Here is a 25,262-nt window from a genome sequence, read left to right as displayed (position 1 = left end):
TTTTTTTTTTACAACAAAGGAGACAGCTCAAGGAAACAAAAAAAGGAAACAATAATAAAAAAAAAGCCCGCTACTCGCTGCTCCCATCTACACCTTACCATTTCACCTCCCGCCACCACCACCCACACACTTCATCACCACCTCCTTCCCCTACCCCTCACAGGTACGTCTACCCCACCCTGGAGGAGTTGGCGGACACCATCACGTGCGTCAAGAACCACCTGCACCTCCGCTCCTTCATCGGCTTTGGGGTCGGACTCGGCGCAAATGTCCTCTCCCGCTATGCCACCAAGTTCCCCAACTATGTACGTGTGTGTGTGTGTGTGTGTGTGTGTTTTCTTGCTTATCATTCTCTCTTCATTTCCTTTCATTCTATCCCTTTTTCCTTCTTCCCCTTTTCTTTTCCTCCCCTTCCCTTCCTTCTTTCTTTTTTCCTTCATTCATTCTCATCAATAAACCCACTATTCCCCTTCTTCCCATTTTCCTTCTTCCCCTTTTCTTTTCCTCCCCTTCCCTTCCTTCTTTCTTTTTTCCTTCCTTCATTCTCATCAACAAACCCACTATTTCCCTTCTTCCCTTTTTCCTTCTTCCCCTTTTCTTTTCCTCCCCTTCCCTTCCTTCTTTCTTTTTTCCTTCATTCATTCTCATCAACAAACCCACTATTCCCCTTCTTCCATTCTTTCTTCTTCCTCATCCACTTCCCCCTCATCCACCTATCCATTATCCCCCTGTTCCCTTCTCTCTCATTCACATACTATCTACTCCTCCCCTCATACCTTCTCCACTTTTCCTCCTTCCCTTCCTCCTCCTCCTCCTCCGCACCACTCATCCGTATTATCTCCCACAGGTGGATGCGCTGGTGCTGGTGAACTGCTCATCCACGCAGGCCGGCTGGATCGAGTGGGGCTACCAGAAGCTCAACATCCGCCACCTCCGCTCCGGCACCATGACAACTGGCACTGTGGATTACCTCATGTGGCACCACTTCGGTATGGGGGTGGAAGAAGGGGGAAGAGGGAAGGTGGAGGAAGAGCAAGGGTGGAAGGATGAAGGGTAGGGGAGACAGGGAAAGGAAAGGGAAGAGGGAGGAGAGGAGAAGAAAGGAAAGGAGAGAGCAAAATGGGAAGAGGAAGGGAGATGGAGGGGAAAGGGAAAAGAAAGGAAAGGGGTAAGAGGAAGAATAAGGAAGTGAAAAGAGGAAGAAGAGGGAAGGATGGGGAGGAAGAGGAAGACTTCATTTGGTATCTCTTTTGTTTGTCTTTTCTTTCTGTATATTTTGAGTCATTTGTTTGGTCATTTTTTTCTGTTCTCATAAACCTGTTTCATTATTCTCTATAGTAATTCATTGAGTCAGTTTCCGTTCTGTTTTAGTTTAGTTCGTTTTTCTATTATTCTCCTTTTTCTTCACGTTGAATTGATTACTTCTCCATGTATTTACGTCTCTCCATCCTGCATGTGTTCCTTATTTCATCTTTGTGTGTCTCTTCCTTCTGTTTACTTTCCCGCCTCTCTCCCGGTTGCAACTTCCCTCTTGTGCAGGAAAATGTAAGTTGGAGATGGAGTGAGAGTGTGGGTTGATGATAAGCAGTAGTAGCAATGATATTAATGGTAGAAATGCTAGTAGATGACCCAGAATTTAGTACATCATTTTAACTCGTCCGCTGTGATTGGCACAGATTTAGCCTTCACTGGTAGCCTGGTAACCTATCCTCCCAGGTCTTGCTCTGCCTCTGTGGTGAATAGTGGAGTGTTTCCCATGTGGTATTGGTGTGCTGGATATCCCTTCACTGGTAGCCTGGTAACCTATCCTCCCAGGTCTTGCTCTGCCTCTGTGGTGGATAGTGGAGTGTTTCCCATGTGGTATTGGTGTGCTGGATATCCCTTCACTGGTAGCCTGGTAACCTATCCTCCCAGGTCTTGCTCTGCCTCTGTGGTGGATAGTGGAGTGTTTCCCATGTGGTATTGGTGTGCTGGATATCCCTTCACTGGTAGCCTGGTAACATACACTCCCAGGTCTTTCTCTGCCTCTGTGGTGGATAGTGGAGTGTTTCCCATGTGGTATTGGTGTGCTGGATATCCCTTCACTGGTAGCCTGGTAACCTATCCTCCCAGGTCTTTCTCTGCCTCTGTGGTGGATAGTGGAGTGTTTCCCATGTGGTAGTGGTGTGCTGGATATCCCCTCCCAAGGTGCAGGACTTTGCATTTTTCTTCACTGAATTGTAGGAGCCACTTTTTTTTCCACTCCTGTAGCTTGGTGATGGCTTCTGGTAGGAAATCCACAGTCAAGGGGTTAACCTCCATCACTTAAGCAAACAAAACCAAACCCCAACCCAACCCCAAGCTTTCTTTATTTTCTGTTTATTTATTTATTTGTTTATTTTTGCCCCTGAACTGTCTCCTTTACTTTAAATAAGGAAAATCTAACCAAACTAAACCAAACGTAAGCTCCAACAAAACTTAACCGAACCTAACTTAACCTAACCTAACCATACCTAACTTAACCAAAACAAACCTAACCTAACCTAACCATACCTAACTTAACCAAAACAAACCTAACCTAACCATACCTAACCTCACCTCACCTCCCCCCACACAGGCAAGCTGGAGGAGTGTAACCAGGACTTGGTGACTGTCTACCGCCAACACTTTGAGCGTGCCATCAACCCCACCAACCTGGGCCTCCTCGTGGACGCTTACATCCGCCGCAGCGACCTGGGCATCGTCAGGGAGCTCGACCCCAACAAGAAGAAGGTGAGGCGAGGGTAGGAGTTTGAACCACCCCAAGAAAGGTCAGGTCAGGAGGTTGGCTGTAGCAGAAAATGTTAGCTCAGGTTACAAGAGAAGACGAAAAAATTTATGTTAGGAGCGGAACTTAGCAGGAAGAGAGTTAGGTCATATGAAAGGTCAAGATAAGGTTAACCTGTCCGTTGTGATTAGCACGGATTTGGCCTTCACTGGTAGCCTGGCAACATACACTCCCAGGTCTTTCTCTGCCTCTGTGGTGGATAGTGGAGTGTTTCCCATGTGGTATTGGTGTGCTGGATATCCCTTCACTGGTAGCCTGGTAACATACACTCCCAGGTCTTTCTCTGCCTCTGTGGTGGATAGTGGAGTGTTTCCCATGTGGTATTGGTGTGCTGGATATCCCTTCACTGGTAGCCTGGCAACATACACTCCCAGGTCTTTCTCTGCCTCTGTGGTGGATAGTGGAGTGTTTCCCATGTGGTATTGGTGTGCTGGATATCCCTTCACTGGTAGCCTGGCAACATACACTCCCAGGTCTTTCTCTGCCTCTGTGGTGAATAGTGGAGTGTTTCCCATGTGGTATTGGTGTGCTGGATATCCCTACACTGGTAGCCTGGTAACATACACTCCCAGGTCTTTCTCTGCCTCTGTGGTGGATAGTGGAGTGTTTCCCATGTGGTATTGGTGTGCTGGATATCCCTACACTGGTAGCCTGGTAACATACACTCCCAGGTCTTTCTCTGCCTCTGTGGTGGATAGTGGAGTGTTTCCCATGTGGAACTGGTATGCTGGATATCCCCTCCCAAGGTGCAGGACTTTACATTTTTCTTCATTGCATTGTAACAGCCACTTTTTGTTCCACTCCTGTAGCTTGGTGAGGTCTGCTTGTAGGAAATCCACAGTCAAAGGGGTCAAATTAACAATACAACTAGCTGAGATTACTTACTTCAAGATAAACCACTCACCCACACCTACCCCCTTCCTTACCTGGCCACACCTCGTTAACACCTGCCCCACCCTCCAGGACGTGCGCATGATCAGGTGTCAGGTGCTCAACATCACGGCCAACCTGTCGCCACACATCGAGGACACCGTCACCTTCAATGGACGCCTGGACCCCACACTGGCCACCTGGATGAAGGTACGAGGGGGTGGGGAGATGGGGACACGGGAAAGGGAGGGGAGGGATAGTTTGGGGTGAAGGGGAAGTTGAATGAAGGTATGGGGGAGGAGGAAGGGAAGGGAGATTTGGGGGAATGGGTGTTAAGGGCTATCGTGTGTTTGAAGATACCCTAAACTTAACCTAACCTAACCTAACAAAACCAAAACAAACACTATTGGTCTTGACTCGGAAAATTCATACATGCTTCCTTACTAATGAGACTTTCTATACAACAAAGTGAGGTCATTCTTTGTTGATTTATGCCATAAGGTGCTGGCTATCATGTGTTTGAAGATACACTAAACTTAACCTAACCTAACAAAACCAAAACAAACATTATAGGTCTTGACTCAGAAAATTCATACATGCTTCCTTACTAATGAGACTTTCTATACAACAAAGTGAGGTCATTCTTTGTTGATTTATGTCATAAGGTGCTGGCTATCATGTGTTTGAAGATACCCTAAACTTAACCTAACCTAACCTAACAAAACCCAAAACAAACACTATAGGTCTTGACTCAGAAAATTCATACATGCTTCCTTACTAATGAGACTTTCTAAACAACAAAGTGAGGTCATTCTTTGTTGATTTATACCATAAGGTGCTGGCTATCATGTGTTTGAAGATACCCTAAACTTAACCTAACAAAACCCCAAACAAACACTATTGGTCTTGACTCAGAAAATTCATACATGCTGCCTTACTAATGAGACTTTCTATACAACAAAGTGAGGTCATTCTTTGTTGATTTATGCCATAAGGTGCTGGCTATCATGTGTTTGAAGATACCCTAAACTTAACCTAACCTAACCTAACAAAACCCAAAACAAACACTATTGGTCTTGACTCAGAAAATTCATACATGCTTCCTAACTTATGAGACTTTCTATACAACAAAGTGAGGTCATTCTTTGTTGATTTATGCCATAAAGTGCTGGCTATCATGTGTTTGAAGATACCCTAAACTTAACCTAACCTAACCTAACAAAACCCCAAACAAACACTATAAGTCTTGACTCAGAAAATTCAAACATGCTTCCTTACTTATGAGATTTTCTATACAGCAAAGTGAGGTCATTCTTTGTTGATTTATACCATAAGGTGCTGGCTATCATGTGTTTGAAGATACCTTAAACTTAACCTAACCTAACAAAACCCCAAACAGTTACTATAGGTCTTGACTCGGAAAATTCATATATGCTTCCTTACTAATGAGACTTTCTATACAACAAAGTGAAGTCATTCTTTGTTGATTTATGCCATAAGGTGCTGGCTATCATGTGTTTGAAGATACCCTAATCTTAACCTAACCTAACCTAACAAAACCCCAAACAGTTACTTAACCTAACCTAACAAAACCCCAAACAGTTACTATAGGTCTTGACTCAGAAAATTCATACATCCTTCCTTACTAATGAGACTTTCTATACAACAAAGTGAGGTCATTCTCTGTTGATTTATACCTTAAGGTGCTGGCTGTCATGTGTTTGAAGATACCCTAAACTTAACCTAACAAAACCCCAAACACACACTATAGGTCTTGACTCAGAAAATTCATACATGCTTCCTTACTAATGAGACTTTCCACAAAACAAAGTGAGGTCATTCTTTGTTGATTTATACCTTAAGGTGCTGGCTATCATGTGTTTGAAGATACCCTAAACTTAACCTACCCCAACCTAACAAAACCCCAAACAAACACCATTGGTCTTGACTCAGAAAATTCATACATGCTTCCTTACTAATGAGACTTTCTATACAACAAAGTGAGGTCATTCTTTGTTGATTTATACCATAAGGTGCTGGGTATCATGTGTTTGAAGATACCCTAAACTTAACCTAACCTAACCTAACGAAACCCCAAACAAACACTATTGGTCTTGACTCAGAAAATTCATACATGCTTCCTTACTAATGAGACTTTCTGTACAACAAAGTGAGGTCATTCTTTGTTGATTTATGCCATAAGGTGCTGGCTATCATGTGTTTGAAGATACCCTAAACCTAACCTAACCTAACAAAACCCAAAACACACACTATTGGTCTTGACTCAGAAAATTCACGTATGCTTTCTTACTAATGAGACTTTCTATACAACAAAGTGAGGTCATTCTTTGTTGATTTATGCCATAAGGTGCTGGCTATCATGTGTTTGAAGATACCCTAAATTTAACCTAACATAACCTAACAAAACCCCAAACAAACACTATTGGTCTTGACTCAGAAAATTCATACATCCTTCCTTACTAATGAGACTTTCTATACAACAAAGTGAGGTCATTCTTTGTTGATTTATGCCATAAGGTGCTGGGTATCATGTGTTTGAAGATACCCTAAACTTAACCTAACATAACCTAACAAAACCCTAAACAAACACTATTGGTCTTGACTCAGAAAATTCACAAAAACCTAAACAAACACTATAGGTCTTGACTCAGAAAATTCATACATGCTTCCTTACTAGTGAGACTTTCTGTACAACAAAGTGAGGTCATTCTTTGTTGATTTATGCCATAAGGTGCTGGCTATCATGTGTCTGAAGATACCCTAAACTTAACCTAACATAACCTAACAAAACCCTAAACAAACACTATTGGTCTTGACTCAGAAAATTCATACATGCTTCCTTACTAATGAGACTTTCTATACAACAAAGTAATGTCATTCTTTGTTGATTTATGCCATAAGGTGCTGGCTCTCATGTGTTTGGAGATACCCTAAACTTAACCTAACATAACATAACATAACCAAAACAAACACTATAGGTCTTGACTCAGAAAATTCATACATGCTTCCTTACTAATGAGACTTTCTATACAACAAAGTAATGTCATTCTTTGTTGATTTATGCCATAAGGTGCTGGCTATCATGTGTTTGAAGATACCCTAAACTTAACCTAACCCAACCTAACAAAACCCCTAACAGTTACTATAGGTCTTGACTCAGAAAATTCGTACATGCTTCCTTACTAATGAGACTTTCTATACAACAAAGTGAGGTCGTTCTTTGTTGATTTATGCCATAAGGTGCTAGCTATCATGTGTTTGAAGATACCCTAAACTTAACCTAACATAACCAAAACAAACACTATAGGTCTTGACTCAGAAAATTCATACATGCTTCCTTACTAATGAGACTTTCTATACAACAAAGTGAGGTTATTCTTTGTTGATTTATGCCATAAGGTGCTGGCTATCATGTGTTTGAAGATACCCTAAACTTAACCTAACCTAACCTAACAAAACCCCAAACAAACACTATTGGTCTTGACTCAGAAAATTCATACATGCTTCCTTACTAATGAGACTTTCTATACAACAAAGTGAGGTCATTCTTTGTTGATTTATGCCATAAGGTCCTGGCTATCACGTGTTTGAAGATACCCTAAACTTAACCTAACATAACCAAAACAAACACTGTTGGTCTTGACTCAGAAAATTCATACATGCTTCCTAACTAATGAGACTTTCTATGCAACAAAGTGAGGTCATTCTTTGTTGATTTATGCCATAAGGTGCTGGCTATCATGTGTTTGAAGATACCCTAAACTTAACATAACAAAACCCAAAACAAACACTGTAGGTCTTGACTCAGAAAATTCATACATGCTTCCTTACTAGTGAGACTTTCTATACAACAAAGTGAGGTCATTCTTTGTTGATTTATGCCATAAGGTGCTGGCTATCATGTGTTTAAAGATACCCTAAACTTAACCTAACCTAACCTAACAAAACCAAAACAAACACTATAGGTCTTGACTCAGAAAATTCATACATGCTTCCTTACTAGTGAGACTTTCTATACAACAAAGTGAGGCCATTCTTTGTTGATTTATGCCATAAGGTACTGGCTATCATGTGTTTGAAGATACCCTAAACTTAACCTAACATAACCAAAACAAACACTATAGGTCTTGACTCGGAAAATTCATATATGCTTCCTTACTAATGAGACTTTCTATACAACAAAGTGAGGTCATTCTTTGTTGATTTATGCCAAAAGGTACTGGCTATCATGTGTTTGAAGATACCCTAAACTTAACCTAACCTAACAAAACCCCAAACAAACACTATTGGTCTTGACTCAGAAAATTCATACATGCTTCCTTACTAATGAGACTTTCTATACAACAAAGTGAGGTCATTCTTTGTTGATTTATGCCATAAGGTGCTGGCTATCATGTGTTTGAAGATACCCTAAACTTAACCTAACATAACATAACATAACCAAAACAAACACTGTAGGTCTTGACTCAGAAAATTCATACATCCTTCCTTACTAATGAGACTTTCTATACAACAAAGTGAGGTCATTCTTTGTTGATTTATGCCATAAGGTGCTGGCTATCATGTGTTTGAAGATACCCTAAACTTAACATAACATAACATAACATAACCAAAACAAACACTATAGGTCTTGACTCAGAAAATTCATACATGCTTCCTTACTAATGAGACTTTCTGTACAACAAAGTGAGGTCATTCTTTGTTGATTTATGCCATAAGGTACTGGCTATCATGTGTTTGAAGATACCCTAAACTTAACCTAACCTAACATAACCAAAACAAACACTATTGGTCTTGACTCAGAAAATTCATACATGCTTCCTTACTAATGAGACTTTCTATACAACAAAGTGAGGTCATTCTTTGTTGATTTATGCCATAAGGTACTGGCTATCATGTGTTTGAAGATACCCTAAACTTAACCTAACATAACAAAACCCCAAACAAACACTATTGGTCTTGACTCAGAAAATTCATACATGCTTCCTTACTAATGAGACTTTCTATACAACAAAGTGAGGTCATTCTTTGTTGATTTATGCCATAAGGTGCTGGCTATCATGTGTTTGAAGATACCCTAAACTTAACCTAACATAACCTAACAAAACCCCAAACAAACACTATTGGTCTTGACTCAGAAAATTCATACATGCTTCCTTACTAATGAGACTTTCTATACAACAAAGTGAGGTCATTCTTTGTTGATTTATGCCATAAGGTGCTGGGTATCATGTGTTTGAAGATACCCTAAACTTAACCTAACATAACCAAAACAAACACTATAGGTCTTGACTCAGAAAATTCATACATGCTTCCTTACTAATGAGACTTTCTATACAACAAAGTGAGGTCATTCTTTGTTGATTTATGCCATAAGGTGCTGGGTATCATGTGTTTGAAGATACCCTAAACTTAACCTAACATAACCAAAACAAACACTATAGGTCTTGACTCAGAAAATTCATACATTCTTCCTTACTAATGACTTTCTATACAACAAAGTGAGGTCATTCTTTGTTGATTTATGCCATAAGGTGCTGGCTATCATGTGTTTGAAGATACCTTAAACTTAACCTAACCTAACATAACATAACCAAAACAAACACTATTGGTCTTGACTCAGAAAATTCATACATGCTTCCTTACTAATGAGACTTTCCATACAACAAAGTGAGGTCATTCTTTGTTGATTTATGCCATAAGGTGCTGGCTATCATGTGTTTGAAGATACCTTAAACTTAACCTAACATAACATAACATAACCAAAACAAACACTATAGGTCTTGACTCAGAAAATTCATACATGCTTCCTTACTAATGAGACTTTCCATACAACAAAGTGAGGTCATTCTTTGTTGATTTATGCCATAAGGTGCTGGCTATCATGTGTTTGAAGATACCCTAAACTTAACCTAACCTAACCTAACAAAACCAAAACAAACACTGTAGGTCTTGACTCAGAAAATTCATACATGCTTCCTTACTAATGAGACTTTCTATACAACAAAGTGAGGTCATTCTTTGTTGATTTATGCCACCCCTTCCACTCCCCTCGAACCACCCCTTCCACTCCCCTCGAACCACCCCTTCCACTCCCCTCGAACCACCCCTTCCACCTCCCCACTACTTTACCAGACCCATCACTTCCCTCTTAACCCTAGAACGCTAACCATGGGTATGAGGTACCCACATACACACATTATTATTGTGTATGTTCTCCGGTCTGAGGTAGTACCCTCCCTCTCAGTAGCTTCATGTGCCTTGACAGTGTGTGGGGGGGGTCGTTGTCTCAATTTTATTTTTGAAATTTTGAACATTTTTTATTTTTTTTAACATTTTTTTTTTTACCTTTTTTTTCCAAAACAAAACATTTTTTTTTCTTTTCTTTATGTTAAGAGATATTTAATAACTCCCCTTTCCACCCTTCCATTACTCCTTCCACTCCACTTCCTCACCCAACCCTTCCACCCCACTTCCACAACTTCCATTCCACCCCCCTTTCACACCCCACTACTTCACCCAACTCTTCCACCCCACTTCTTCACCCAACCCTTCCACCCCACCTCCACTTAACCTCCCTCTTCCACCCCACAGATCCAGGACTGCGGCTTGGTCATTGACGAAGCCCCCGGCAAGGTTGTGGAAGCCTTCAGACTGTTCCTGCAGGGTCAAGGCTATGGTAAGATTGACCTTTGACCCCCTGACCCCCACCCACCCTTAGGTCAAATATCCTCCCTTCCTTACCCCTTATTTCCCCTCCCTCCCTCACTCTCTCCCTTCTGACCTTCCTTTCCTTCATAGTTTATCTCCCTGTTAGTTTAAGTAAGGCTGACCTCCCTGCCCCACCCCCCCACCCCCACCCTTAGGTCAAGTATCCTCCCTTCCTTACCCCTTAGTTTCCCTCCCTCCCTCCCTCTCCCCCTTCTGACCTTCCGTTTCTTCATAGTTTATCTCCCTGACCTCTGACCTCCCTGACCCCCCCTGAACCCCCCTCACCCTTAGGTCAAGTATTCTCCCTCCCTACCCCTTAGTTCCCCCCCCTTCTTCCCTCCTCTCTGACCTTCCTTTCCTCCATAGTTTTTCTCCCTTTCCTCTCTTAGTTTACCTCCCTCCCTTCCTCTTTACCTCCCTTTCCTCTGTAGTTCTCCCTTTTCTCCCTTAGTTTTCCTCCCTCCCTTCCTCCTTACCTCCCTTTCCTCTGTAGTTCTCCCTTTTCTCCCTTAGTTTTCCTCCCTCCCTCCTTACCTCCCTTTCCTCTGTAGTTTTCCCTTTCCTCCCTTAGTTTTCCTCCCTCCCTCCTTACCTCCCTTTCCTCTGTAGTTTTCCCTTTCCTCCCTTAGTTTTCCTCCCTCCCTTTCTCCTTACCTCCCTTTCCTCCCTTAGTTTTCCTCCCTCCCTTCCTCCTTACCTCCCTTTCCTCCCTTAGTTTTCCTCCCTCCCTTCCTCCTTACCTCCCTTTCCTCCCTGTTAGCTCAAGTTCCCTCCCTTTCCTCCCTGTTAGCTCAAGTTCCCTCCCTCCCTCCCTCCCTTTTTATCCCCCTGCCAGATGAAATTCCCTCCCTTCCTACCTTTTTTCCTCCATAGTTTATCTCCCTGTTAGTTTAAGTTCCCTCCCTTCCCTTCCCTTTCTTTACCCCTCTCTCTCCCTTTTTAATTTTAAGGCTGTGTGTGTGTGTGTGTGTGTGTGTGTGTGTGAATGGTGGTAATGTGTGCGTATGTGTGCATGTGCGTCTGTGTGCGGAGAGAGAGAGAGAGAGAGAGAGCGTGTTTGTGTGTTTGTTTACCTCCTTTTTTGTTCGTTTGTTTTTGGGTTGGTTTCGTTTTTTGAGAAGGAAAAGAAAAGGGAGAGAAAGAAGAAAAGCGAGGAAGAAAACAAGGAAAGGAAGGAAACAGAAAAGGGAAAAGAAGAAGAAAATAAGGTAAAAATTATCAAGATTTATTTATTTATTTATTTTTTATCTTATTTTATTTTTTCATTTCGTACCTTTTTTTTACGAGTGGACAAAAAAAGGAAGAAAAAGATAAAGAAAAGAAGAAGTATAACAATTTTTTCCCTATTCATTCACTTACATTCATTACCATATTATTTTCCCTTCATTATTTCAAATTTTAACTTTTCACTTTTTTTTTTTTTTTTTTTTTTTTGGCTAAACTGTATTTTGGGGTAAACTCCACTATATTTTCTCGCTCACCCTGTAAGCTTTCTTTGATATATCTTTGCTTTGCTTAATGTTTGGATAAGTAAGCCAGTGTTTTTTTTTTTTTTTTGTGTGTGTGTGTGTGTGTGTGGCTTGGGGGGTAAGGTGCTTGAAAACATGTGTATATTTATTGTTTTATTATTTTATTTTCATTTTATATTATTTTATTTATTTATTTTTATTTATTTATTTATTTTTATTTATTATTATTTTTATTTATTTATTTATTTATTTATTTATTTATTTTTTTTTTTTTTTGTATGTGTGTGTGTTTTGGGCATCTGAGAGTGTGTGTGCATATTTCTATGTGTGTTGGAATTGTATGTGTGTGCGTATGTATGCTTCTAAATGTGTGTGCGTGTGTGTGTGTGTGGTTTGGGCATCTGAGAGTGAGTGTGTGCGTATTTCTATGTGTGTGGGAATTCTGTGTATGCTTCTAAATGTATGTGTGTGTGTGTGTGTTTTGGGCATTCGAGTGTGTGTGCGTATTTCTATGTGTGGGAATTGTGTGTATGCTTCTAAATGTATGTGTGTGTGTGTGTTTTGGGCATTCGAGTGTGTGTGCGTATTTCTATGTGTGTGGGAATTGTGTGTATGCTTCTAAATGTATGTGTGTGTGTGTGTGTTTTGGGCATTCGAGTGTGTGTGCGTATTTCTATGTGTGTGGGAATTGTGTGTATGCTTCTAAATGTATGTGTGTGTGTGTGTGTTTTGGGCATTCGAGTGTGTGTGCGTATTTCTATGTGTGGGAATTGTGTGTATGCTTCTAAATGTATGTGTGTGTGTGTGTGTTTTGGGCATTCGAGTGTGTGTGCGTATTTCTATGTGTGTGGGAATTGTGTGTGTGTGTGTATGTATGTATGCTTCTAAATGTGTGTGTGTGTGTGTGTGTGTGTGAAGGTTGAATTAGCAGTAGTATTCATAACTATACCTTAGAAGCATATCCAGTAATACAACTTTCTATTTCCAGCACTAGATATTTAAAAGCAATACCATAACCTGTCAATCTATCCATCTATGTGTCTGTCTATCTATCTGCCTGTCTGTCTGTCTGTCTGTGTTGTGACCAGTGAGCATTTCCTACTTCACCTAAATAAGAAAAAAATTAATGTATTCCCTAATTTATTTTTTTACGAGTCAACGGAAAACGGAAAGGACGTGAAGAAAACGGTGGAAAGAAATTACGGAATGTGATGATTAGTTTTACGTCTATCCGGTATCCAGTTTTGTTTCATCCGTTCAGTGTCGTGGATTGAAATGGATCATGTATTAGTAACCTCACTGGACACACATCAACGGAACTTGGACGGCGAGGTCTTGAGAAATGAGAGATATGAGATAGACAGACTGAGAGAGAGAGAGAGATTAAGAGTGAGAGAGAGACAGAGACTGAAAAAGTAAGAAAAGGGAAAGGAAATCGAGTCTGTAAGAAAATTTGAAACTCCTTCTCTCCCTATATCTCTCTATCTCTCTTTCTCTCTCCTTCTATCTCTCATTCTTTAGCTTTATTCCTTGCTTCTGTCTCTTCTTGCACTCTTCTGTTCTCTCTCTCTCTCTCTCTCTCTCTCTCTCTCTCTCTCTCTCTCTCTCTCTCTCTCTCTCTCTCTCTCTCTCTCTCTCTCTCTCTCTCTCTCTCTCTCTCTCTCTCTCTCTCTCTCTCTCTCTCTCTCTCTCTCTCTCTCTCTCTCTCTCTCTCCTTTAGCTCTGTTCCTTTCTCTTTCTCTATAATTTCCATCTGTTATGAATTTTCTTTGCTCTCTCTCTCTCTCTCTCTCTCTCTCTCTCTCTCTCTCTCTCTCTCTCTCTCTCTCTCTCTCTCTCTCTCTCTCTCTCTCTCTCTCTCTCTCTCTCTCAGTGATAATATAAGTGTAACCTAACCTCACTACTGCCATCACCATCGCCACCATTACCTCCTCTTCCCCTCACTCCTCTTCCTCTCCCTCCCTTCTCTCCCCTTCTCCCTCACCTCCATGCCTCTCCCCTCCCTTTGCTTCCCTTCTCCCTTGCCTCCATTCCTCTCCCTTCCCTCTCCCTCTCTCCTAACCTAACTTAACCTAACCACCACCATCCCTTGCTCCTCTCCCCTTCCCTCTCCCTCTCTCCTTACCTAACTTAACCTAACCTAACCTTGCCTAACCTCCCTTCTCCTTCTCCCCTTACCTCAATACCTCCACCCCTTGCTCCTCTCCCCTTCCCTCTCCCTCTCTCCTAACCTAACTTAACCTAACCTAACCTTGCCATCATCACCCTCCCTTCTCCTTCTCCCCTTACCTCAATACCTCCACCCCTTGCTCCTCTTCCCTTCACCTCCATGCCTCTCCCTTCCCTCTCTCTCTCTCCTAATCTAACTTAACCTAACCTAACCACCATCCCTTGCTCCTCTCCCTTTCACCTCCATGCCTCTCCCTTCCCTCTCTCTCTCTCTCTCTCCTAACCTAACTTAACCTAACCTAATCACCATCCCTCACTCTCCCCTTCACCTCCATGCCTCTCCCTCTCTCCTCTCTCTCTCTCTCTGTAATATTGTACGCATAACATAACCTCACCACCATCACCGCTGACCCTCTCCTTACCTCTCCATCCCTCTCCCCTCCTTCCCTCTCTCCCCTCTCTCTCCTAACCTAACCTAACTCAACCTAACATAACCTTGCCATCATCACCACTCCCTCCTCTCCTCTTACCTCTCCACCCCTCCACCCCTCTCCCCTTCACCTCTCCCCTCCCTCCCTCTCTCCACTCTCTCTCTCCCCCCCTAGCAGTGAGTGGGTCGCGTCGGGCTTCCAGTGTGTCGATCGGAGAAGGTAAATCGTGTTGAGCCACACTCACTCCCCCTACAGCCCCAAAAAATTAATACCATGCCAAGCTGCTTTGTGTAAGTTTTTTTGGTTTGTGTTGGTACCCCCCCACACACCCCTTGCCCCCCCCTCCCTCCCCTCCCCCCTACCCTCTTACTTACTTACTTACTCCCTTTGTCTTGTTTTCTCACCCTCTGTTACATACTTACTGACTTACAATGTGTATATATAACGTCCCCCTTTTGTTTGTTGTCAATATTAATTAACATTTGTTTGTTTATTATTGTTATTATTATTATTACATACTTATTCATCACTCCATTCAGTTTTTTATTATTTATTTATTGTTTTATATGTTTGGTTGTTGTTCTTTATTAACACTTTTTGTCATTATATATATATATATATATATATATATATATATATTATATATATATATATATATATATATATATATATATATATATATATATATATATATATATATATATATATATATATATATATATATATATATATATATATATATATATATATATATATATATATATATATATATATATATATATATATATATATATATATATATATATATATATATATTTTTTTTTTTTGTTATTATTATTTATTGGGTTGTTACTAATTTTGTATTGATTATTTTGTTGTTGTTGTTGTTGATGTTGTTTCTCACACTTACTTCTCCTAATTACTAGACACACTCACCTTTCTTTGTATACCTGCCCACACCTGGAATTAATAAGCTAAGGATATTGTGATAACTACTACGACTAAATTTACTATGCCTACTACATTAACTATGTCTACTACTACTACTACTACTATCATGATAGTCTATTCCACCTCAGGTGACAAAGAATATGAAGAAACTTTAGTAAAATAATGAAAGGCCTTTGAGTGGCCGCCCTCCTAATTGTTTTGCTCAACCCCCAACGGGTCCATTGTAGCCACCACAGCACCAGGCCCGCCGCACCTCACTTGTTGACACCTGGGGTGAAATAGATTATACTACTACTACTACTACTACTACTACTACTAACCATCCTGTTTGTTTGTTTGTTTGTTTGTTGTCTTGGTGTTAACCGTTGGATGCTGGAGGTGGTGCCTTGCCTTCTTTGTTCACTGTCCTCTAATATTTTATTTTATTGTTTTATCTTCCTTTTGTCATTTTTTCATTTCAGTTTTATTATTGTTTTTGTTCATTGTTTTACTTCTCCTCTCTTTTTTTTATTTCTTCATAACTTTTATTTTGTTCTTTCTACATTCCTTTTTTCTCCTCTTCCTCCTCCTCCTCCTCCTCCTCCTCCTCCTCCTCTATGACTTGAATATTTACTCTAGTTGTTGTTGTTGTTGATGTTGATGTTGTTTATATAATGTTGCCTTTGAATGGGATGCAAAGCTAATATTAATAAATTACTACAACCACTGCTACTACCACTACTACTACTACTACTACTACTACTACTACTACTACTACTACTACTATTTTCGTGTCCTGATTTTCCTATTATGTTTTTTCTTCTCATCTTTATCAGTGCATTTTTTTCTGCATTTTTTTTTTCATTTTTCTTTGTTTTTTTCTGTAACGTTAATTGTTTGTTTGTTTGTTTGTTCGTATGGCCCGTCCCTCCCTTTCCTCTTTTTTTCTCCCTTTTGTGCCGTGTTAGGTTTGCTTGCTTGCTTGCTTGCTTGTATCTTGATTGTCTTGTGTGTTCGTATATATGTGTGCGTGTGTTGCTCTTCCTTGCTTTATCCCTCTTTGTCATTCCCTCCCTTCACTTTCTTCTGTTTTGGATAAGTGTCTTAGTGATGTCTTTCTTTCATTCTTTCTTTCATTCTTTCCTTTTGGTATTTGCCTTAGTATGTCTGTTTCTCTTCCTTTCTTCCTTTCTTTCTTTCTTTGTTTCTTTCATTCTTTCTTTTTGGTATTTGTCTAAGTATGTCTGTTTCTCTTCCTTTCTTTCTTTCTTTGTTTCTTTCATTCTTTCTTTTTGGTATTTGTCTTGTTATGTCTGTTTCTTTTCCTTTCTTTCTTTCTTTCTTTCTTTCTTTCTCTCTCTCTTCTTGGTATGTCTTATTAATGCTTCTTTCTTTCTTTTTTCTTTCTTTCTCTCCATACTTATTTCCTTTGCGCTCTGCCTGATATCCGTCAATTGCTTATACCTTTTTACTTCTCATTTTAACTTTTTTACGGTCCTTTCGATGCGATTGTCACTTTTAAGATGCTCGGTGTTTTCCTTCTTTCTTTATTACTTCTCTTCGCTAATGCTATGATATGCCTGCTATGCGTCCCTTTCTGCACTTTCCACATCCATTTTTGTGAAGTTTTCTTATACTGCTTGTCCAGTGTTCCCTTTTAACTGTATATCCATGTCCTTGTTATCTAGAAACCCACCACAGTCTCAGGGGCCAGTGTGACGGAGGTGAGCGCTGAGGCCATGTGCATTTGTAGCTTATGCCCCAACTATACCATTATTTTACCTTCTTCGTTCTCGTCTTCTTGTTTATCATCCTTATTTTCCGTTATGGGGTTGGACGGGTTATGAGGCTATCCACTCTTGACAATCATATGCTCCCTCATCTCTTATGTTCATCCTTTTCCTTTACTTAAACTCTGCCTATTACAAGCCCCTATTTATAGTTTTATGCCTTTTGTTTTAACCTGGTAGCAGCGACGGGCCAAATTTGTGGCTTTACCGTGTAGCAGCGACGGGCCAAATTTGTGCCATGATATAAACCCCCCAAAATAGATGATGTATAAACTGATCACAAATGCATTGATATATATTATGAAATGGTTTGTGTGAGGGGTGATTTTTTCTCATTTTTCTCGCTCAGAGGGACCATTAAGAAACATGATCCCCGCTGCTACCGGGTCAAGCATGTATCCACTTATAACCGAGTCTTATCAACCTATTTTTAACTTTCATTTTACTTACTGGTACCCTTTCAAAGCCTGTATTTATAGCCCTATGCCTTTTTATGCCTGTTTCCACCTTTTTAGCCCTTTGCATGGTCTGATTGTTGACTTTGTTTTGGCGACACTGCTGGGACTTTATCTGCACTGTTATGGCTACACTGTTTTGGTGACACTGCTGGGACTGTTTATCTACACTGTTATGGCTACACTGTTTTGGTGACACTACTGGGACTGTTTATCTGCACTGTTATGGCTACACTGTTTTGGTGACACTGCTGGGACTGTTTATCTACACTGTTATGGCTACACTGTTTTGGCGACACTGCTGGGACTGTTTATCTGCACTGTTATGGCTACACTGTTTTGGTGACACTACTGGGACTGTTTATCTACACTGTTATGGCTACACTGTTTTGGTGACACTACTGGGACTGTTTATCTACACTGTTATGGCTACACTGTTTTGGCGACACTACTGGGACTGTTTATCTGCACTGTTATGGCTACACTGTTTTGGCGACACTGCTGGGACTGTTTATCTGCACTGTTATGGCTACACTGTTTTGGCGACACTACTGGGACTGTTTATCTACACTGTTATGGCTACACTGTTTTGGCGACACTACTGGGACTGTTTATCTGCACTGTTATGGCTACACTGTTTTGGTGACACTGCTGGGACTGTTTATCTGCACTGTTATGGCTACACTGTTTTGGCGACACTGCTGGGACTGTTTATCTACACTGTTATGGCTACACTGTTTTGGCGACACTGCTGGGACTGTTTATCTACACTGTTATGGCTACACTGTTTTGGCGACACTGCTGGGACTGTTTATCTACACTGTTATGGCTACACTGTTTTGGCGACACTACTGGGACTGTTTATCTGCACCGTTATGGCTACACTGTTTTGGCGACACTGTTTTGGCGACACTGCTGGGACTGTTTATCTACACTGTTATGGCTACACTGTTTTGGTGACACTACTGGGACTGTTTATCTGCACCGTTATGGCTACACTGTTTTGGCGACACTCGGGGACTGTTTATCTGCACTGTTATGGCTACACTGCTCTCCTGCTAGGCTCTTTTTGTTATGGCTATACTGCTCTGGCTTGGCTACACTGTCTTTTATGCAGTTTTCTTACCTGAATTCATCGCCTTAACCCATTCAATACAGCCGGGCCCAAACAGTGCCCCACGCCGTATCCGAGATCGCCGAGCACGCCAAATTTCAAATGTCGCTATTGAATATAATCAGTTTTCAGCCATAAACTCAACATAATCATCATGTATTATATATGAAAACATGCGGAATTAAACGGTGCACATAAAGAAACATAAATTAATTGATAATGTTGAGATGTTAGCATAGATATAGAGATAAAATAACTTGTATATCGGCTAAAGCGCGCCAGGATGCAGTATGCGCATCCTCGGATATGGTACGGGGCACACAAGGATGCAGTTTACGCATCCTCGTGTTGAAGGGTTAATAGATGTAAGATCCTAAGGAATAAGGTTAGGATCATTCTTGCCCGTGTTCGTTTTCCTGATATTGTCTTCTCTATTTTTCCCTCATTTATTTATTTATTTATTTATTTTTTTTTTATTTATTTTTTTTTTTTTTACCATTATTTCCTAGTCCCCATTTTATTAATTTTTATTTATCTCTTTTTTTTTTCCTTCTCGGTATTCTTGTTTTTTTTTCTCTTGTTTTCTCCCTTTTATTTTTATCTTTTTTTTTTCTGTGATTTCCTTTTCTCTCCATATTATTCCTTTTTTTTCTACCTCTTTCTTATCCTCCTCTGTATTATTGTTTTTTTTTTCTCTTGTGTTTCTCCCTTTTATTTATTTATTTATTTTTTTTACCATGATTTCCTTTTCTCTCCATTTTATTCCTTTTTTTTCTACCTCTTTCTTATCCTCCTCTGTATTATTGATTTTTCTTTTCTCTTGTTTTTCTCCCTTTTATTTTTATCTATTTTTTTACCATGATTTCCTTTTCTCTCCATTTTATTCCTTTTTTTTCTTCCTCTTTCTTATCCTCCTCTGTATTATTGATTTTTCTTTCCTCTTGTTTTCCTCCCTTTTTTTATTCCTCTGCCAATGTAACATCTTCAATATCCTTTCTGAATTCTGCGTCTTCTCTCTCTCTTTTCATTTTTCATATTGCGTTATTTCCTTTTATATTGCATTTTTTCCTTTTATTTATCTCTCTTTTAGCTTCTCCTTGTCGTTCCTTATTCTGCGCCTTCTCTTTATTTATTTTTATTACTATTATCGCTCCTTTATTCTGATCATTCCTATTCCCTTTAGTATTCTCGATTTTTCCTTTTTTTTTTAATTCCTCTGCCTATGTACATCTCTCATATAGGCCTACATTGTTTATTCTGCGCCTTCTCTTTATTTATTTTTATTACTATTATTGCCCCCTTATTCTTATCATTCCTATTCCCTTTAGTATTCTCGATTTTTCCTTTCTCTTGTTTTCCCTTTTTTTTTTTTATTTCTCTGCCTATGTACATCTCTCATATAGGCCTACGTTCTTTATTCTGCATCTTCTCTTTATTTATTTTTATTACTATTATTGCTCCCTTATTCTTATCATTCCTATTCCCTTTAGTATTCTCGATTTTTCCTTTCTCTTGTTTTCCCTTTTTTTTTTTATTTCTCTGCCTATGTACATCTCTCATATAGGCCTACGTTGTTTATTCTGCGCCTTCTCTTTATTTATTTTTATTACTATTATTGCTCCCTTATTCTTATCATTCCTATTCCCTTTAGTATTCTCGATTTTTCCTTTTTTTTTAATTCCTCTGCCTATGTACATCTCTCATATAGGCCTACGTTGTTTATTCTGCATCTTCTCTTTATTTATTTTTATTACTATTATCGCTCCTTTATTCTTATCATTCCTATTCCCTTTAGTATTCTCAATTTTTCCTTTTTTTTTAATTCCTCTGCCTATGTACATCTCTCATATAGGCCTACGTTGTTTATTCTGCATCTTCTCTTTATTTATTTTTATTACTATTATCGCTCCGTTATTCTTATTCTTATTCCCTTTAGTATTCTCGATTTTTCCTTTTTTTTTTAATTCCTCTGCCTATGTACATCTCATATAGGCCTACGTTCTTTATTCTGCATCTTCTCTTTATTTATTTTTATTACTATTATCGCTCCCTTATTCTTATTCTTATTCCCTTTAGTATTCTCGATTTTTCCTTCCTCTTGTTTTTTCTTCTTCTTTTTATTTATTTATTTATTTTTTTTTTTTATTCCTCTGCCTTTGTAACGCCTTGAATATCCTTTCTGAATTCTGCGTCTTCTCCCTCTCTTCATTTTTCGTATTACAATCCATTTCCTTCTGTTTATCTTTCTTTTAATTTTTCTCCTTTTCTCTGGCTCTGCATATGTACATCTATCATCTACTTCCATTATTCTGCACCTCTTTATATATTTCCCTTATTATTTTCCGTTTTTCCCTTATCATTCCTTACCATTTTATGATTTATGGGCGGGGGTCTGTGCTCCCTAACCTCTGTGAATGTGGGGGTCGCCATTAGCATATTCCTTGCCATGCTAGTGAAGAAGTACAGTGAGCTTGATTTTATTCCCGAGACATCTGGAGCTTCGTTAGATTTATTTTTTCTGTATATTGAAGAGAAAAGCATAGTCCATTTTTTTGCTTTAGTAGTGAAGAAATAGTAGTAGTCAGCTTTTATTTTATTTTTTTCTATTTATTTATTTATTTATTTTTTGAGAAGATTGAAAAGAAGTAGAGCTTAAGTAGTTTATTTTTTTTATTTTTTGGGCACATGTAAGAGAGAAAATTGTAGGTCATTCTTCGCCATAGTAGATAAATAAAATAGTTAGCTTTTTTATATTGAGAAGAGAAGATGGAGAGTGTAGTGAGGTAGTTTTTCTTTTATTTTTTATTTTTTCCATCATGTAGAAGTGAAAAGTACAGTTCATTGCTTTAGTTTTTAGTATTATTTATATGTTTTGTTATTTGCTTCTTAGCTGAGACCCAGAAGCTTAGTAGCAAGCATTATTGTACGCAGTCTACATATAATAATTGTCGTTTTTTAATATTCCGTGCCTAACGAGACAGGTTGAATATATAAAATGAGACAAAAAAACATTAGTTAGTACATTTTCATATTCAGGAAGGGAAACTCTGATGGAAAGTTAATGAATTTAGATAAAAAGAACATTAGAGATTCTGATGAAAAATTATGAATAGAATTGTTACATACGGATTTTTTAGCTGGAAATACTTTAGGTCATATAAATTTGTGTCATTTTTAAAAAGAGAATTGTGTTGCAACTTGATAGAATTGTAAAAAGGGGGAAAATATGTAGTCTTTAGCATATATAGTTTTTTTTTCACACACACACACACACACACACACACACACACACACACACACACACACACTATACCCCAGCTGTAGGTTCATTTAATATTCATTTTTTAAGGGGGAAGGGAGAGGAGGACATTCACAGATCCATTCTTTTTTCCTACAGTATTTTTTTATTTTTTTTATTTATACACTTATTTATTTATTTATTTTTCTTCGTCTCCTTTTACTATTAAGAAACAAATATTACTACTCATTATATTTGTTGTGTATGTAGACTTAGCAACTGTGAGTCTTTATTTTCTATGATTATTTTGGTATTTATTTATCTATTTCAATATCTATTTACTTAGCTTCATCTCCCTTACTGCTATATGTAGACAACTCTTTCCTATATGTAGACAACTTTTTCCTATATGTAGACAACTCTTTCCTATATGTAGACAACTTTTTCCTATATGTAGACAACTCTTTCCTATATGTAGACAACTTTTTCCTATATGTAGACAACTTTTTCCTATATGTAGACAACTTTTTCCTATATGTAGACAACTTTTTCCTATATGTAGACAATTTTTCCTATATGTAGACAACTTTTTCCTATATGTAGACAACTTTTTCCTATATGTAGACAACTTTTTCCTATATGTAGACAACTTTTTCCTATATGTAGACAACTTTTTCCTATATGTAGACAACTTTTTCCTATATGTAGACAACTTTTTCCTATATGTAGACAACTTTTTCCTATATGTAGACAACTTTTTCCTATATGTAGATAATTTTTTCCTATGTGTAGACAACTTTTTCCTATATGTAGACAACTTTTTCCTATATGTTGACAACTTTTTCCAATATGTAGACAATTTTTTTATATATGTAGACAACTTTTTTCCTATATGTAGATCATTTTTTCCTATATGTAGACAACTTTTTCCTATATGTAGACAATTTTTCCTATATGTAGACAATTTTTTCCTATATGTAGACAATTTTTTCCTTTCATCAATTGGTATTTATTTACTTTATTTTGATATTTATTCAGTCCTATCTATATTTTTATTTTTACTTTGGTCTACTTTACCACTAAAAAAAAAAAAAATGCATTACCACTTATCATATTCACCGTGTCTATACTTTTCATCAATTGGTATTTATTTACTTTATTTTGGTATTTATTCAATCATCTATTTATATTTTTACCATTGTCTCCTGTACCAAAAAAACACGGTTACTAGTTTTCGTATTTGTCGTGTATATTCTCAGCATGCGACTTTTTAACAGCACGACCAACCAGCAAATGTAAACAGACAAGGAAAACGTGCATGGACATGTCTAGCGAATGTGTATGCCTGTGTATATGTGTGTTCGTGTGTTTGTACAGCCTGTCGTCTATGCATGGTGGATTGACGACACTAATCTAATCTCCACCAATTGCATGGTTGAACACGTTTCCATGCACTACTCCACTCTACTCAATACTCCACTCTGTTCACACTGACTTGGTATTTAAGCTCCGCCCACCAGTCCAGAATCCACCAATAAGGTTTAAACCCATATTTCTCGGAGCCTCAGTTTGCCAGTTAAAAAAAAAAAAGAGTAATACACAAACACACATTCATTTAAGTAGCGGGCTTTTTTATTTTTTTTATTTTTTTATTTTTTTTATTATTATTATATTTTCGCCTGCTGTAAAAAAAAAAAGAGAAAAAAAACCCGTACACATATACACACACACATACGCAAGCTCTCTCTGCATGTACGCCTGTCTGTGCATGTGTGTGTGTGTGTGTGTGTGTGTACATGTGTAGATATAGATGTGACCTTTCTTCCTATATATACAATTTTTTTTTCTCTCTTTTTTTTTACTGTAAATTGAAGGTTTATTTTCTATTCCACACTTTTAACCTTTTCTTTAAGTATAAGTAAGTAAGTTAAGGTTGTAAATATTAAGAGTTGTTTTATTATTATTATTATTATTATTGATATTAGTTTTCTCATTAATTAAATCAGAATGAATTACTTAAACCACTTCATATATATAATTAGGGTACTTATTTTATTGATGATTTAAATACAATGATGAGAATAACAGTAATTTATCAAGTTTTTAAGTTTGTCTGTTTTTACTTCAGTTTCTCAATAAAATATAATGTTTAAATGAGATATAAACTTCATATATATAATTTTAAAAGTTCATATTTAAATGCTAATGACCATATCACATTTATTATTATTATTATTTTTTAGTTTTCAAGGATTTATGAAGGAGTTGTGAGTGTGTTTCTTTCAGCCACACACACACACACATAAATTTACACACTCCCACATACTTCTTTACATATACGCACACACATTCACCACTACCTATGTACGTTTGGAGACGCACACTGGCTTACAAATGCGCACACACCTTATTATATCTTCATTAATAAGCTTGACACCATATGGCAGACCAGAGGCACATTTATTTTGTTTTTCTTTTTTGTTTTATCTTTTTCTTTTTTTCTGGTACACTGCTTGGCTGCCCCCTACAAGCACTCTTAGTTATGCCGTGCTGTGACGAAGGGTGTTAAAATTACCTTAGTTTGCCTTCTACTACTACTACTACTACTATTACTACTACTACTACTTCTATTATCTCTATTGCCACTATTTCTCTTCCGTTCTATTTTATTTATTTCTCTCTGATTCTTTCCTTTCTCTTCTTTTGTTTATATTCTCTTCTTTTCTTTGCTGTATTAATTTCTGTTACTATTTCTTCTTCCTCTTCTTCTTTTTCCTCTTTTTCTTCTTCTTCTTCTTCTTCTTCTTCTTCTACCACCAAGACAGAAATGGAAGCTTGTGTATTAGAAAAAAAATATATAGAACAAATTTTCGCTCTTTTCAAAACAAAGAGATGAAATTTAGAGAAAGATTCAGTACTTTTTTTATTTATCTATCTCTTTATCTATTCAGTACTATCTATTTTTTGTCATTCAATGTTGGAGATGAAAAGTTAAGGAAAGTATTGATATAATTTCCCAAGATGGAGGTTTGCTGAATTTAGGATCTTGGACGTGATTATTTTTTTCTTTATTTGTCTCTTTTAAAACTAGAAATCAGTTTATATTTTTTGTCATTCCCTTTTGGAGATGAAAAGTTAAAGAAAGTATTGATATAATTTCCCAAGATGGAGGTTTGCTGAATTTAGGATCTTGGACGTAATTCTCGTTTTCTTTCTCTCTTTTAAAACCAGAAATCAGTTTATATTTTTTGTCATTCC

At 38.1% G+C, this 25,262-nt stretch overlaps 1 protein-coding gene and 1 long non-coding RNA gene across 12 annotated transcripts in view; one reads left to right on the top strand and one right to left on the bottom strand.

Moving 5' to 3' along the window:
* The window catches only part of LOC126986188 (protein NDRG3-like), an 86,515-nt gene that overhangs the window by 57,743 nt on the left and 3,510 nt on the right, over positions 1 to 25,262 (top strand). For 9 of the 11 annotated variants that reach the window (XM_050842141.1, XM_050842142.1, XM_050842136.1 and 6 more), the window contains 5 exons: positions 164 to 305; positions 848 to 989; positions 2,597 to 2,751; positions 3,770 to 3,886; positions 10,292 to 10,376. In XM_050842141.1, the coding sequence (XP_050698098.1) occupies positions 164 to 305; positions 848 to 989; positions 2,597 to 2,751; positions 3,770 to 3,886; positions 10,292 to 10,376 (641 nt within the window). Of the gene's footprint in view, positions 1 to 163; positions 306 to 847; positions 990 to 2,596; positions 2,752 to 3,769; positions 3,887 to 10,291; positions 10,377 to 14,651; positions 14,768 to 25,262 lie in introns of all 11 variants that reach the window. The other 2 variants (XR_007739385.1, XR_007739386.1) reach the window with 2 other exon arrangements.
* On the bottom strand, positions 4,074 to 9,571 carry LOC126986191 (uncharacterized). Its single transcript, XR_007739388.1, has 3 exons — positions 9,272 to 9,571; positions 7,137 to 8,785; positions 4,074 to 5,579 (listed from the first exon to the last, which is right to left on the bottom strand). It is a non-coding gene; the product is annotated as an uncharacterized LOC126986191 (long non-coding RNA).

The sequence above is a fragment of the Eriocheir sinensis genome, chromosome 61 (genome assembly GCF_024679095.1).
Source record: "Eriocheir sinensis breed Jianghai 21 chromosome 61, ASM2467909v1, whole genome shotgun sequence".
Classification (NCBI taxonomy): domain Eukaryota; kingdom Metazoa; phylum Arthropoda; class Malacostraca; order Decapoda; family Varunidae; genus Eriocheir; species Eriocheir sinensis.
Note: the sequence above shows the minus strand (reverse complement) of the source record. Positions and strands in the feature narration are given on the sequence as shown.